We start from the raw sequence: 15256 nt of genomic DNA, 5'->3' as shown, positions 1-15256 counted from the left end.
CTGTGATTGGCTGGCGCTCGATGCAGTCACAGTGCTCGCTTTGCTGGAGGTTGGGTATTCAAATCCCCGTCACCAGAAACAAGATGCCTCAGCGTGGAGGACAGAGCAGAGTGCCGCATCACCACCAGAGACCAGCAGTGCGAGGCGCTGGGACGCTGTGGACCAGGTGAGTATATAAACCCGGCCCCATCCCCCGAAAATAAGACACGGCCTTTTTATGGGCAAATTTTTTTATAATACAGTTTCTTATTTTGGGGGAAACATGGTAACAAATGTGAGGGTTCTCCTATAGAGGTGACTCTTTCGATGGGCATTTTTCAGAGATGTTACTTAAAATGGGAGATGGAAAACTCTACACTTGAAGGTAAGATCATCATAACACCAAGCTTAGCCATAGTGGTGACATCTCTTACAGAATGTACTACTAAGGTCTACCCCGACATCTCTCACATCACAGCCTATAAATATGTTATACAACCGTGTGTTTTTCACTCCCAAATATGAGAGAGCAGCCGCCATTAATGATCTGCTGAAATCATTCAAAGAAGAAACGCAATATAATATAGATTCACTACAAACTGATGATGCAGTAAACTATCCTGTGGAATTCCTAAACACCCTCAACCCAACCAGTTCCCCTCCCTCCCACCGCCGGTATAACCTCATTTTTAAGGTTCGCGCACCAGTTAAGTTACTAAGCAACCCAAACCCTCCAAAATGTTGTAATGGCTGGGTGGTGCCTAATAATCCTGTGGTTTCACCTACATTTGCTGCCCGAATACAAATACAAGTTCTCCATGGAAATGTTATTGAGGCCACAGTAATCACTGGATGTGCTGAAGGGGGAACTGTATTCGTACCACGAATACCACTTATACCCACTAATACCCACTAAGTACCCGTTTGAGTACGAAAGCCTGCCGTTCCCCCTCAAGGTCTGCTCTGTAATGATGATCAATAAATCGCAGGGGCAATCGTTGAAGGTAGCCGGAATAGACTTGAGGAAGGACTGTTTATCACCCGATCAGTTCTATGTGGCTGTTCCAGAGGGAGTTCCGCTAGCAGTCTGGTGGTCCTTGTACCTGAAGGTGATACTACGAATGTAGTTTACAAAGAGGTCCTTTACTGACCTAGTCATGGCCAGAGAGGTGCGTGAGTCGATATTGGAGCACGTGGGGAATCACTGGGATGATTTTGCCATTTTATCTCATGATCGTGATTGGAATAATTATAACAGTTCTGCTGACTATTTTGCTGACTTGTCACGGCCTCACACTTAGGCCTTATTCACACCAGCGTTTTCTTGTTTTTTTTTAAATCGTGACCATCTGAAGCGTTGTATTCCAATGCATTTGTTCAGATGACCATTTTTTTTTTGGGGGGGGGGGGGGGATTTTGAGTAAAATATTTAATCGGAAATAAAACATCTCAAAAATGCCATTTTTGTTTTATGGTTTCAGTGGAAAAAAAATAGATTGTTTAGCAATAAATTTGTTAAACTCTTCTTTGTGTGAGTCTTTGTCTTGCCTTCTCTCTGGCCCGCTATACATTCTTACAGACACAGAATTACAAAACTGACTCGAAGGACCTGTCTGGTCACAGGGTGCAATAGGCAAACGGATGTGCAAAGTTTTTGAAGAACATATATGACGAATTCCATCATGTATCTTCATGGCGGGCCGATCGCGGATCGGTTCACAGGTTGATCCCGTCTTCTCTCATTACATTCTGAAGGATTTCTTTAGCACGCCAAATGATGTAGGAAACGTTACTCCTTTTTTGCCTTCTTGGACGCCGGTTCTGCCGATTCTTCTTCTTCATCATCTCGTGGTTTCTTCATTGTATAAGTGATGCCAAAAGCAGTCTTTCTGGTTTCAGCATGTAGTAGGGCAGCTCGACAGTTGGTAGACAGCGCAGACTTGGCAGATCTTTCAGACAACCCAAACAGCAAGCCTAAAGTGGCAACGTCATATGGACCTCTCAGCTCCAATGGCTTCTCGGCACCACTAGATATGATAATGTTTTTTCCTTTGCAGACTTCCATTAAGCTGAGTGCATTAGAAATTGTATATCTTCTTAACGTGAAATCTTTGATTGCTGGTGTATAAATCAGCTCAAAAAATATGCCTCTCTCGACTGCAGCATTTAGGCCTCCTTCCCACGAGCGTGACGGGCTCCGCCGTGTAATATTCCGCAGTGAAGCCCGTCACGGCGCCCCCCAGAGACCCCATACTTACCAGCGGAAGATAGCGTGAAGACGCTTCCCCTCCCACCGCCGTCGCGTCATGTGACACGCCCACCTCGTCACATGACACGGCCGGCCGTGTCACGTGACGCGCCGGCCGCGTCATATGACGCGCGGCGGTAGGCGGGGAAGCGTTTTTTCACGCTATCTTCCGCTGGTTGCAGCGGGAGATAGCGTGAACGGACGGCTTCCATTGACTGCAATGGAAGCCGTCAGCGCGTACACCCGCGGCAAATAGAACATGCTGCGGGTGAGGACGGGAGATTTCACGGTGCGTAATTCCGCGGTGGAATTACGCATCGTGAGCATTGTGCTATTAGGTTCAATAGAACCTAATAGCAGGGGGCAACGCAGCGGATTTTTGCCGCGGATTTACGCGGCGTAAATCCGTTCGTGGGAAGGAGGTCTTAGAGGTGGCCTTTTGAAGAAAAATGGATACTTTTCGGTCACATTGATGCATATTATATCAACATCGGTGGCGGTGCACGCAGTATGGAACAACTTCTCTGTGTCGGGATAGATGGCCACAATATCATACAGCTTCGTTATAGGAGAGCTGGATCTCAGTACATTACAATGGGATGGATCCGATGCCACAATTGTCAGCCTTGTAAGAATTTTGATGGGTGTTGATTTACCCTGTTCGGTAGGCGGTGATGGGAACAGATCTTTAGTAGCTATAGGTTTCACAATTTCCGCTTTCTTTTTCCCAAACTCTGCTACATGGTTAATTGCAACTGCGGAGTAGCCAAGATGTGCTGCCATTTCTATCATGCTTTGCAACTTCTTTACTTCTTTGCAGTTTGTAATGTTGAGGTCCACGAACAAGGCCATTCGTTGGCGCAGATTTCACCTCCGATATCTTCATACCATCAGCGCACCAAGTTGCCCGTCTGCTTCTAGTGAGCGCAGCGCCGCTGGTCAGGTGACGCCACCATATCCGCAGATTGTTTTGATTCAACATTTGCAGCTAAAGTGCGAATTCTGACAGTTTCAGATGCGGAGTTTGCTGTGGAATTTCCACTGTGCAAATTCTGCGACGTTTCGACGACAAACTAACGTGCCCTTTAACGATCTGCTGCGTATCCTGCAGGGATAGTGTTCAGTCCATTCCTCTATATGCTGTATGGGAAGGTAATGCCACTCCTATGCAGAAGCCTGGGAAAGCTGGATAACACGTGGAGTGTGTGTTCACACTGCTCGGCCTGAACGCCAGCCATCACACGGAGCACATGGTTGAGCTCCGACGTCCACACGTGCACTTACCTCTATGAGATGACCGATTTTTAGCCACATAAAACGTCGCTCTGGGAAAGATAAGACATTGATGACTGAATTCTGTGGCCGATTTTATACGTGGCTGGAAATAATAGGTCTTGCCCTATCTTTTGCCGATTTACACTGGCGGTTCCCATAGATTTCTAGGAGAGCTGCTAAAAAAGAGAGTGGGAAGGAGTTTAGCAGCATCTAATGCTGCGAACACAATACAAGACCCTTTATTTAGGCACTAGAAGACATTCCGAGGATGTAGGCCAAGTGAGGGATTTCTGGGCGCAGCGTCTATATTTGCTAATACGCCACAGCTGGCTGTGGGAAATGATGAGGAAACTCAATTTTTGGCCACAACTCCTTTACCTTTTCACGTGTTTTTCGGCCATGATGAAGCCAGCGTGAAAATAAATTGCCCGTGTGAAAGAGGCCTTATGGTGGTTTGTGCGAATTAGCAGCAGACAGGCAAATATTTAGGTCAATGTTTTCAACAATCGGTAAAATACATGTTTAATTACCTGTTCAATAGATTATTGCAAAGCTTCAAGTTCATTGGTGCGTTAGATATTGTTTCCCATACAAACTTTGACCCACCTTGGGAGTTAAATGTAATAAGATACTTTCTTATTGGATCTCTACATTATAGAAAGAAGCTACTGTCCAAATGTCATGCTTCTAACTTTAGTAGTTTCGGCTCTGCGTTGATGAATCAGCCAGGCCATTTCATAGCTGGAATAGACTTGAGGGAGGACGGTTTATCACCCGGTCAGTTCTATGTGGCTGTTCCAGAGTGAGTTCCTCCCGCAGTCTGGTGGTCCTTGTACCTGAAGGTGATACTACGAATGTAGTTTACAAAGAGGTCCTTCACTAATAGGATTATAATACAGGGATTATTAGAATGGTTTATATAAGAAACACAAAAGATATATGATAAAGAAAGAGGTTTATAACATAAATTAATTAGCAACGGGTTAGCAACATAATAATTATGAAGATAGTTACGATTTGTAGCATCTAGAAAGTGTAATACGAATTTCACGAGAAAGAAGTCAAGGGCAAAAGCTGGTTCTTCTATATGATAACAGATGGACATGACTGAGAAGGTGAGGGACTCTGTAGATGTATGTAACACCATTTATTAGTCCGTCTCTCATCAGGATTATACAGCAGTGAAGAAGACCTCTAGTGAGCGCTGGCAGAACTTTGTGTCTGAAGGTCATGGAAGAACCCTGAGCCCAATAACGGGGCCTTCAACTCACTACCCGATACATGAGGACTTCAAGGGGCAGAAGATCCTAGAACCTGTCCACAAGATGACTGAGCTGCTGACAGGAGAGGTGACACTGCGGGGAATGGGGGGCATTATACAGTAACAGGAGGGCTGTGGAGGATGACTGTATATTGTGTTGTCAGGTTCCTATAAGGTGTCGGGACGTCTCCGTCTATTTCTCCATGGAGGAGTGGGAGTATTTAGAAGGACACAAGGATCTGTACAAGGAGGTCATGATGGAGGATCAGCAGCCCCTCACATCACAAGGTAATAGACATATAGAAGTACACATGACCTTAAGTACTTGAAGATGGAGTCCAGTCACTGTATGTGTGTCTTACAGATAGATCCGGTAAGAGGACATCACCAGAGAGCCGCCCCAGTCCTCTCCATCCACAGGATTATCCGGTACGTGGAGAAACTCCCTATAATCTGTAGAAGGCTCTGAAGGTTCTGCATTCAATACCAAATTGTCCCCAACCCTTTGAGACGAACGTTCAGTTTAATCGCAGAAAACGACTGAATGGCGAACAAGAATCGTGCGCTTCTCGTTTGTTGTTCAGTTTTAGCCAGCATAAGGATCAGCGGCGGCTTGTGCGCTTATCCTGCAGTTTAACCCCTGATGGTTCACTGTGTGACATAGGAATGTGAAACAATGAATGATTAGCGGACAAGAACTGCAGGATTGTCAACGAGCAACAGGCTGCCGAGTGCGGATGTGCTGGTGATGGCGTTAGCAGCTCGTTCGCTCGTCTGGCAAACAAGAATTGTGCAGTTCTCATCCCGTGTAAAACAAGTATAACAATACCAAATAGGACTAAAGGGGATTTACAGGGAACGATTACACAGGTCTGCAAAAAAAGAATTTTTTAAGAACTGTTTTAGTTATTCCACATAATCTGTATATTTTTCGATACACTGAATCTGAAAATGACCTCCATTTTGTCATAAGACATCACGTTTCCTGACAATTCAGTCATCTATATTAAATAAGACAATACCTCAAAATAAATGAAAATGGATTTATAAAATTAACTTTTAGTTACAAATTTTACATGAAAATCATTTTTGAGCTAAAATGAGGCACTAAAACACACTAAAATCGTTTCTTCTTCCCTGTGAGGCTCCTCTTGGTACATTTACGGTTGTGAGTAGCATCTGGAATGTCTCTCTGAAGCATCCAACAGTAGTCTGCAATCATTGGAATGCTCCATTTTCCCTGCTATCTTCTTTCCATGTCTTTAATGTGCTGGTGGAATCGTTGACCTTGTTCTTCACTTGCAGCTTCCAAATTTTCAGGAAAGTAGTCAAGGTGGGATTGGGGAAATGTACTTTCAAGCTCATCAGGCAACCTAAAGGTTGAGATGCTTTCAGCATTCGTCCGATGAGATGTTTGTAGTCGGGATCTTTCTTATTGCCTAAACATTTCTCTATGACCTCTTTAAATGCAATCCACCCTCCTTTCTGAGAATCCGTCGTGGTATTGACAAACTCTTGATCAGCTATAAGCCTTCTAATGTCAGGTCTGACGAACACACACCTTCCATCAATTTTGCCTCCAAAAGGCCTGGAAACTTGGTGACCAAATATTTGAAGCATTCGCCATCTCTTGGAAGTGATTTCATGAATTGCTTCATCAATCCTAATTTTATATGGAGAGGTGATAGAAGAACTTTATGTGGAGGTACCAAAGTTTCTTGGAGGACATTTTTTTGACCGACTGTGAGCTGCCAACTATTCTTGGTCCAGTGAGTTTGTCGGTCTTGACTGTCCCATAGACACATAAAACAAGGCTATTTGGTATATCCAGCTTGTTGCCCGAGCAGCATGCACAAGATCTTTAAATTCCCACACACTTGCCAACCATGGTCTTCATATTTAAGTTTACGAAGAACCAATTCCAAGTTCTCGTAGGTTTCCTTCAAGTGTACGGAATGACCTACATGGATGTAAGCATAAAAACCGCTGTTGTGGAGTAAAACTGCTTTGAGACTTCTTTTTGAAGAATCTATGAAAAGACACCATTGGGTTGAATCATATTGGATTTTGAATTGACCCATCAAACCTTCGACATCGATGGAATAAACCAACTTGTCTTCCTGGGCAAAGTAAGGAACCAACTCCTTTTCACGATGTCTGAACTATGAGAAAAAAAACACCCCTGGCAATAATAAATTCCTGCTTTTGAGCCTTGAACTGAGTAACTCAGCGGCATCTTTGGGAAGATTCAAGTCTCTTACCAAATCATTCATCTCCTTCTGGGAAAAAAATTTTGGTCTTGTATCATCTTCAAAGTCAGAACTTGATTCATCATCTCGTTCAGATATGACTCCACCTTCATCAGAGCTAGGTATCTCTTCCAAGGTAGCAGGAGGCTTGGGTACTGGTATATCTGTGCAATGGGGGATGGGATGAATTGCTGAGTGAAGATTGGGGTATTAAATGGAATGATTTGGAATTATACCCTTTCACATCACATGAACAAAAGTAACAGTCGTCACTATGGTTCTTTTGCTCTCGCCATACCATAGGAATCCCATAACAGAAACGTTTTTTTCTTACCTTTGAACCAATTTCGGAGGTCCTCAACACACCGTTTGCATACTTTATGAGGCGACCAAACTTTATCTTGATCTCCAAGTTTTAGTCCGAAGTATTTCAGCATTTTTTCACAATCTGTAATATTTAGCTGTTGCTTCAACACTGTATGATCACCACAAATGAAACAGAAACTGTCAGGTGAATTAATACACTTCCGCCCACCCATAATGCTAACTTGGGGAAACATGATTTAAGAATGATGAGCTAACACAAAGAGATTGTGGGAGTTACACCGTCTCTTTTCAGTTGTCAGTGGCCACAGCAGCAGAGAGTCCGCATCACTGGCAGTGCCAGCAGACACTGAGCAGGGAAGTGAGCTATCCGCGGCCACAACAGCAGAGAGCTGGCATCTGGGTCAGAGCTGAGAGGTGGCGCAGAGGCACAGACATGTCTGCGGAGTGAGCTGTGAGGGAGCAGATGGCCTGGGGAGATGCTCTGCAGCTTCGTAAGTCACAGTGCAAGGGCTTCGCCAGGGGAGATAGGAGGGCATAGCCTCACAGCAGGGGGATTCCTAGAGAGGCTGCAGTACCACACTTTCAGCGCTGGTGACTCTTAGCGGTTCACCACAGGGAGAAGGAAGGGGGACTTCTGCTCCGGGGAGAGTGATTGCTGCGGCATGCTAGGACCTTGCTCATGGCAGCCAATCATCTCCTGGGGGCATCACTGCCCTGTCAAGCACCCTGCATCTTGTCTCCACCCATACTTCCGGTGGCGTCAAGATACAATAGTACCACAGGCGAGAACCAAGAAAAAAAATTGAATCAAGCCCGTGCATTTCAGAGCCCTCGTGGTCACCTTGCAACATGTTGATGCTGGCTTCCATTAGCTCACTCTGGAAGTTCTTTTCTTTGAAAGTTATGTTTTTTTGACATTGTGTATCTTAAATGCGTTGAGGTGAATTAATTAATAATAATTTTGACTTTAAATTTAGTTAAAAACCCTCAGATAAAAAAATACCAAAAATGTGCTAATTTGAAGAGAATTTTGCATTTTGTGGTAAATCCTGACGTCTAGGATTTATTTCATTTTTTTTTTTCAGCACACCAAAATACATGAAAATTAGTTGAAAATCATCAAACAGTTTTTTAGTTGCAGATCTGTGTTATCGTTCAAAAAAATCAATGTATCGTTCGAATTCAAATGACCGTTCAATATAAACAGGGCCAACAACTGGACGACGCACAAGAATTTGTTTGCTTCTGATTTGTTAAATGCAAGCATAAAAATCATCGTTCGCTCATTTACACATTGTTGTGAGTAAACAGCGATTGTTTAATCATTCACATTCACTGTATATGCAAGCTGCACGTGAGTAAACTCTCTCATGTTCAGTCTATGAACTATTGGTATACTCAAGCACATGTGAAAAAGACTGGAGTATACTAATAGATCATAGACTGAACATGAGGCAACAATGTGATGCAGCAGCCAAAAAGGCAAACATAATTCTGGGATGTATTAAGAGAAGCATAGAGTCTAGATCTCGTGAGGTCATTATCCCCCTCTACTCTTCCTTAGTCAGACCTCATCTAGAATACTGTGTCCAGTTCTGGGCACCCCACTTTAAAGAAGACATTGACAAACTGCAGGAAGTTCAGAGAAGAGTTATCAAGATGGTGAGCCGTCTGCAAATCATGACCTATGAGGAACGGTTAAAGGATCCGGAATTGTTTAGCTTGCAGAAGAGAAGGCTGAGAGGAGACTTAATAGCGGTCTACAAATATCTGAAGGTCTGTCACAGTGCAGAGGGATCAGCCCTATTCTCATTTGCACAAGAAAAGACTAGAAGCAATGGGATGAAACTGAAAGGGAGGAGACACAGATTAGATATTAGAAAAAAAACTTTCTGACAGTGAGAGTGATCAATGAGTGGAACAGGTTACCACAGGAGATGGTGAGTCCTCCTTCAATGGAAGTGCTCAAACAAAGGCTGGACAAATATCTGGGATGATTTAGTAAATCCTGCACTGAGGTTGAACCCAATGACCCTGGAGGTCCCTTCCAACTCTACCATGCTATGATTCTATGATTGTTCGCTTGTGTGAATGATAAATCACTTATGGATATATGCATAAAAAACCCAAGATGCCATGACGTATGTCCGTTATTACAGTCATACTGACTTTTTCACCACATTTACGTGTAATTCTGGATGGAAGAAAATGACATAGATATTACTGCCTGCTCCACAATCATCATGACATCATAGCTGGAGGATTTCACTTGAACGTTAAAGCATTAATGGCGTTGGTAACAAAGGGGCATTAGTTTGGAGGGTGCGCTGTTTTATGCATTCTGTGGAATGGCAGGAGAGAGGTCTTCCTCATACATGTTGTTGGGGCTAGAGCAACGCATTTCTCCCAACAGAATAGATGATGTTATCTGTGCGGAGAAACCAAAACCTGAAGAAGATCCTTCCCTTCATGAAATCATCAAGGCCAGTATGATCCATGGGCCTCGCGGTAATTTAACCCCCAATGCACCCTGTATGAAAGAAGGTCGCTGCAGCAAAAAGTATCCTCGAGCCTCCTGAGAGACACACAGGAGACGACAGATACCCCAGTGCCGGCGAAGAGCTCCGAAGGCTGGTGGTTTCACCGGTGAGATCCATGTGTAACCCTGGATAACCGCTGGGGGGCCTAATAATCCTGTTCTTTCACCTACATTTGTTCCCATATATAATATAGAGTATTGCAGTTCTGTAAGATCTATACAATACATGTAAATATGGTAATAAAGGCAGCGGCCGGGCTTCATTTGGTCTTGTAAATGATAGCGATGAGATCACATTATATGAAAGTGGTCGATACATCAGCAGTTCTGAGGCCGTCTGGAGAATTCTGGGGTTTCCCATACATGAAAGGTTTCCAACAGTCGTTCATCTCGCTGTTCCTTCCTACTATGTATGGAAATGTAAGTTAGACCTGCAGCTGGCTCCCTCATATAACTACTGCTGTCCTGTCATTACTGGTCATTATGCTAATTACCCATCTTCTCCGCTCATCTAACACGTTCCTCTACATCTGTCTGACTTTTACAGTATTTGTTTCCCAGCTTTTCCCTCAGGGTAATGATCTGAAGAATATTGATGCTGCAGCCATAGTGGTAAAAGAAGAGGTAAATGTGAGGGGTGATGAGCGGTGGAAGGAGGAGATCCCTACAGACACCCGTCCAGGTGAGTAGTAACCACGGAGTAATGCAGAGAACAGTCACATCTTCTGCTCTTTCATCACCTGCAATGTTTTTGTGTTACATTTTTAAGCTCTGCGTTCTGTCAGATTGTTCAGCTGCGTATTCATCCATTTAGCCAAAACAGAAATTAAATGTGGATGAAAATGTGATATCGCTACAGGAGATAAACCGTGACGAGCATTTAAATATGCCGATCTCTGCTGATCTCTTTAAAAGGGTGTGTTTAGGGATTCCCATATATGACAGACCATCGTGTGGAAGTACAAAGGTGCAGCTGTAAGCCAAGCAAGGGTACATAACCCTGTCTTGTTAAACGGAAGCCGTTCATAGGCCTCATGTCTGCACACAATGTAGATACTTGGAGGAAGTGCTAGGACAGTATGGTTGGGGACAACAGCTAACCACCGGGCCGAAACAATATCTACTGTCTTTTATTGTAATGACTGCAAGACAGATCGCTGACCTACAGTAATTACAGGGGTAATTGCTGTTAATTCTGGTCCTCCTCTTATACACTGGGTGTTGTGTGATACGTTGCCCACACACATGTGGCAGGTGTGCAGAGAGTGGGGCTGCTGCACCGCTGCTTGGGGTCTGGGGCAATTAATCCCGTTGGGTAGACATGTTGCTGCGGTCATTTTCTGAGGGCTGAAGTGAATGTGCATTTCTGCCTTTCTCGGTTGACAACGATCGGTTAAGGATCAGCCAAGTGTTCTCATACCATCTAACTCCTGAGGATACATATTCCTCCTGTGATAATTTGCTGGAGCTCACCGCTATGTTTGGGGTGTTGGCAGGTCTTACAATTCGAACATATTGAGGGTAATGGCTATATATGACATAGTTTCTGCAGCTGTGGGACTGTGTGTACGTCTCCAGCAATATTTATGTGTCCCTGATTTATGGAAAGCCTTAACAATAATCTCATGATGCTTTACAACTTATTGCCCCAACTCTTCATTTAGCACATCATAGATTCCCTCTATACTGAGGATTGTCCATAACCGTAGAAACAGCCTTCCAAGCATCCCTCCGGCTCTGGAGCTAAAACCTTTTTTGCAATGACTAGCTTGTATTCAGGTTTCCTGTCCTTCCAGTTTGACTGAATTGGCAGTTGTCAACTGGATCTGGTATGGACTGTCAAATGTTGGTTTAAAACTTTTTTTGATGTCTTTTGAGGACAACCCAGTCCTGGAAACAAAATATGTGACCCTTTTTTTGAATCTGGATCTGGAATCAAGGAAAATTCATGTTTATGAGTGACACAACTTCTGATGCAAGGCACTCACATGGAGACTATAGCTCTTTTTTTTGCTCCCCCTGAGGGCGCCGTAAGGCGAAACATGTTGTGGATATAGATTAGATTATAATAGGGGTTTGGTGGTGCTGATTTATAAATTCCCACATAGGCTTTTGGCAGTTGGCCATCCAGGCCTATGTTTTGGTGTGTATATGCACAGTTACACACATGATACTAACTGATGACTGCTGGTCCCATCCCATTACTGCCACCATTTGCCCCTTTATCTTAAATATCATTCAATGTTGTCTTTGTCTTTTTGAATAATAAAGTATTTAGATTATGTTTCAGGGGATATCACCTATGGGTATTTTTTTTGATAATTAGAATTGTGTTTATATAACCCGGAGTATTCCTAGGGCAATTTAATAATATAAGCAGTCATAATAATCGTCCAACTATTAAAAGTCACACAAGTCCAGCATTTTGTTGCAAATCACAAACAAGATCTTCTGTGACTATATATTAGTTTGTTTCACATCCCCCCCCACAAACTGCTTCTAGCCAGCCTGTTCTACTCTTCACCATTTTTATGAGTCTTTTAAGTGACCCATAAGAGCCTTGGAGGATAATATCCAAAAGTCAAGTGAATGTTATTAACCCCGGGAGATAATGTGCAGAAACAACTGCTAGATTACTCTTACACCAGTGATAACTTGGGTGATTATTGCCCCATGTAAAGGCACCTTCGCTGTCAAACCCCTGTGATTATAGCTGGCAGGTGTCATATGCTTCAAACAACCAGCACCCACTGGGTAAGCAGCGGGCACATCTCCTGAGTAGAGATGAGCGAGCACCAAAATGCTCGGGTGCTCGGTACTCGAGTCAAACTTTCCGCGATGCTCGAGAGCTCGTTTCGAGTAACGAACCCCATTGAAGTCAATGGGCAACTCGGATATTTTTGTATGGGACGGATGCTCCGTATAGCTCATGACTTCTCAAACTCCAGAAAACGTCTGAAAGTCATGGAAACAGCACATAAACGGATAGGGAAGGGCAAGGGCACCATGCATGGCTGCATCTAAGGCACCCAGGTCCCACTATTTAGCAAAAATTGGGGCAAGAGTCTGGCGTCACCCCCCTTAACAATTTACTTGGGACAAACCCTCATTAGCAAGGCACATCTTAGCCAAAGCACTACGCTACCTGCAACCAAGGACAATCACTGCTTGCGGGTGACCTCGCTGCCTCTTCTCCTGCGTTACATGCTGGCATTGCTGTCCAACCCCCCACATGACCCTGCGTCCACAGCGCACCCAAAAGTTTCCCTGCACAGCATTCAGCTGCCCCCATGCCACGCGCTCACTTCATAGCCACACCACCCTCATGTCTATTTATAAGTGCGTACTGGATCAGGAGGAACCGGAGGCACACACTGCAGAGGGTTGGCAGGGCCAAGTAGCGACCCTCTTTGAAAGTGTGGACAATAGCCCACAATGCTGTTGAGAATTGATGATAGATTGACGTACCAGACTCTACCTTGTTGCATAGCAATGGTAATTCATGTGTCCCCACACAAGTCATTCTGTGTAGGTGTCAGATAGCTGAATGATGCGCTAGAAAAGCCCTCTGTGCCCTACCCAAGTCATTCAGTGTATTTGTGCCAGATAGCTAAAACACTGCAATGGGAAATCTTTGTGCACCCACAGAATAGGCGAGCCCATGAAACCCATGGAAAGTATTAAACCTGAAGCAATTACAGTGCCCAAACATGGCAGACTTTCACTCCGCCCAGGACCTCGGCCTCTGCACACACCCTCCGTAATCGTGGGCATAAAGCGGACTCTAATAGTAGTACAGCTGTGAAGGTCTCATTAAATTAGTTGTGGTTGCTTTCATCGCTCCAAAGACTTGATTAACCAGGAAGAAGTTTCACGGGCCAAACCTGGCGCAGTTGCATTTCCCCCAGGACATAGGCCTCTGCCCACACCCTCCGCAATCGTGGGCATAAAGCGGACTCCGATGCTAGTGCAGCAGTGAACGTCTCATTAATGCAGTAGCGCTCCTCTTCTTTGGCCCAAACCAGTGTCTCAGATAACTATGGTAACACGAGAGAAAATACATGTTGCCCAGTGCTGATGACCCCCTGACCCCAAGCAGGAGGAGGAGGTGGCCTTACAAGGCCAAGAAACCATGACCAGAACCCGAAATAGTCTGTGTGGGAAGTATGTGAGCGGGCCTTGGGTCAGGCTCGGTCCCAGCCTCCACCTTGTGTGACCCAAGGTGCCGTCAGTTACATAGCAATAGGGAATCCATGTGTCCACACACTATTCATTCTGTGTAGGTGTCGGATAGCTCAATTGACACCGCAAGGGGAAGGCCATCTGCGCTCTGCACCCTGCCAAAGTCAGTCACTGTATTTGTGCCAGACAGGTAACACACCGCTATGGGAAGTCTTTGTGCACCCACAGCATAGGCGAGCCCATGGAACCCAAGGAAAGTAATAAACGTGAACGAAGAAATTACAGTGCCCAAACATGGCAGACTTTCACTCCGCCAAGGGCCTCGGCCTCTGCCCAGACCCTCAGCAATCGTGGGCATAAAGCGGTCTCCAATGCTAGTACAGCAGTGAACGTCTCATTACTGCAGTAACGCTTCTCTTCTTTGGCCCAAACCAGTGTCTCAGATAACTGTGGTAACACGAGAGAAAATACGTGTTGCCCAGTGCTGATCCCCTGACCCCAAGCAGGAGGAGGAGGTGGCATTACAAGGCCAAGAAACCATGACCAGGGCCTGCTATAGTCTGTGTGGGAAGCACGTGAGCGGGCCCAGGGTCAGGCTCGGTCCCAGCCTCCACCTTTTGTGACCCAAGGTGCCCTGCGTTACATAGCAATGGGAAATCCATGTGTCCCCACACAGATAGCTTAACACTGCAAGGAGAAGTCTTTGAGTTTCTTGGGCTCGCCTATGCTGTCAGTTCACAAAGATGGTATTACACAGGAAGAAATCATAGTGCCCAAACATGGGAGAATTTCACACCGCCAATGACCTTGGCCTCGGCCCACATTCCTGCCCTAGTCAGTCAGTGTATTTGTGCCAGATAGGTAAAGCACCGCAATGGGAAGTCTTTGTGCCCCCATAGTATAGGCAGACCCCTGTAACATTTTTTAAAGATACAGCTCACTCTTACTTAATTTGTAACAGAGCCTGGAGGCAGCCCCGTGAAAAAATTGGTTTCTGTTAAAGTATCAATACTTTTGAAACTTTAAAAAAAACTGAAAAAAAATTATAAGCCGAACCTTTTGGGCCTCAGAAAAATTTGCAGTTCAGCGCGATGACATGCTGTTTTAGGAGGAGGAGGAGTAATAATATCCGAAAGTGATTGACAAAGCTAATCCTCCCTTTTTTCCAGTGATAGAGAATGCTTATTTCTCCGGTT

At 44.7% G+C, this 15256-nt stretch overlaps 2 protein-coding genes across 2 annotated transcripts in view; one reads left to right on the top strand and one right to left on the bottom strand.

Annotated features, from left to right (window-relative positions):
* Nucleotides 1-15256, top strand: part of LOC136620485 (zinc finger protein 84-like) — a 42395-nt gene that overhangs the window by 16090 nt on the left and 11049 nt on the right. The window contains exons 2-5 of the mRNA XM_066595279.1: nt 4672-4851; nt 4928-5051; nt 5128-5192; nt 10440-10560. Of these exons, the coding sequence (XP_066451376.1) occupies nt 4672-4851; nt 4928-5051; nt 5128-5192; nt 10440-10560 (490 nt within the window). The remainder of the gene's footprint in view (nt 1-4671; nt 4852-4927; nt 5052-5127; nt 5193-10439; nt 10561-15256) is intronic.
* Nucleotides 1610-3079, bottom strand: LOC136620488 (ribonuclease P protein subunit p30-like). Its single transcript, XM_066595280.1, has 2 exons — nt 2658-3079; nt 1610-2150 (listed from the first exon to the last, which is right to left on the bottom strand). Exons 1-2 carry the CDS (start codon nt 3077-3079, stop codon nt 1769-1771), a joined length of 804 nt encoding a protein of 267 aa, XP_066451377.1. The 3' UTR covers nt 1610-1768.

This window comes from Eleutherodactylus coqui, chromosome 3, assembly GCF_035609145.1.
Source record: "Eleutherodactylus coqui strain aEleCoq1 chromosome 3, aEleCoq1.hap1, whole genome shotgun sequence".
In the NCBI taxonomy this organism is placed as follows: Eukaryota; Metazoa; Chordata; class Amphibia; order Anura; family Eleutherodactylidae; genus Eleutherodactylus; species Eleutherodactylus coqui.
Note: the sequence above shows the minus strand (reverse complement) of the source record. Positions and strands in the feature narration are given on the sequence as shown.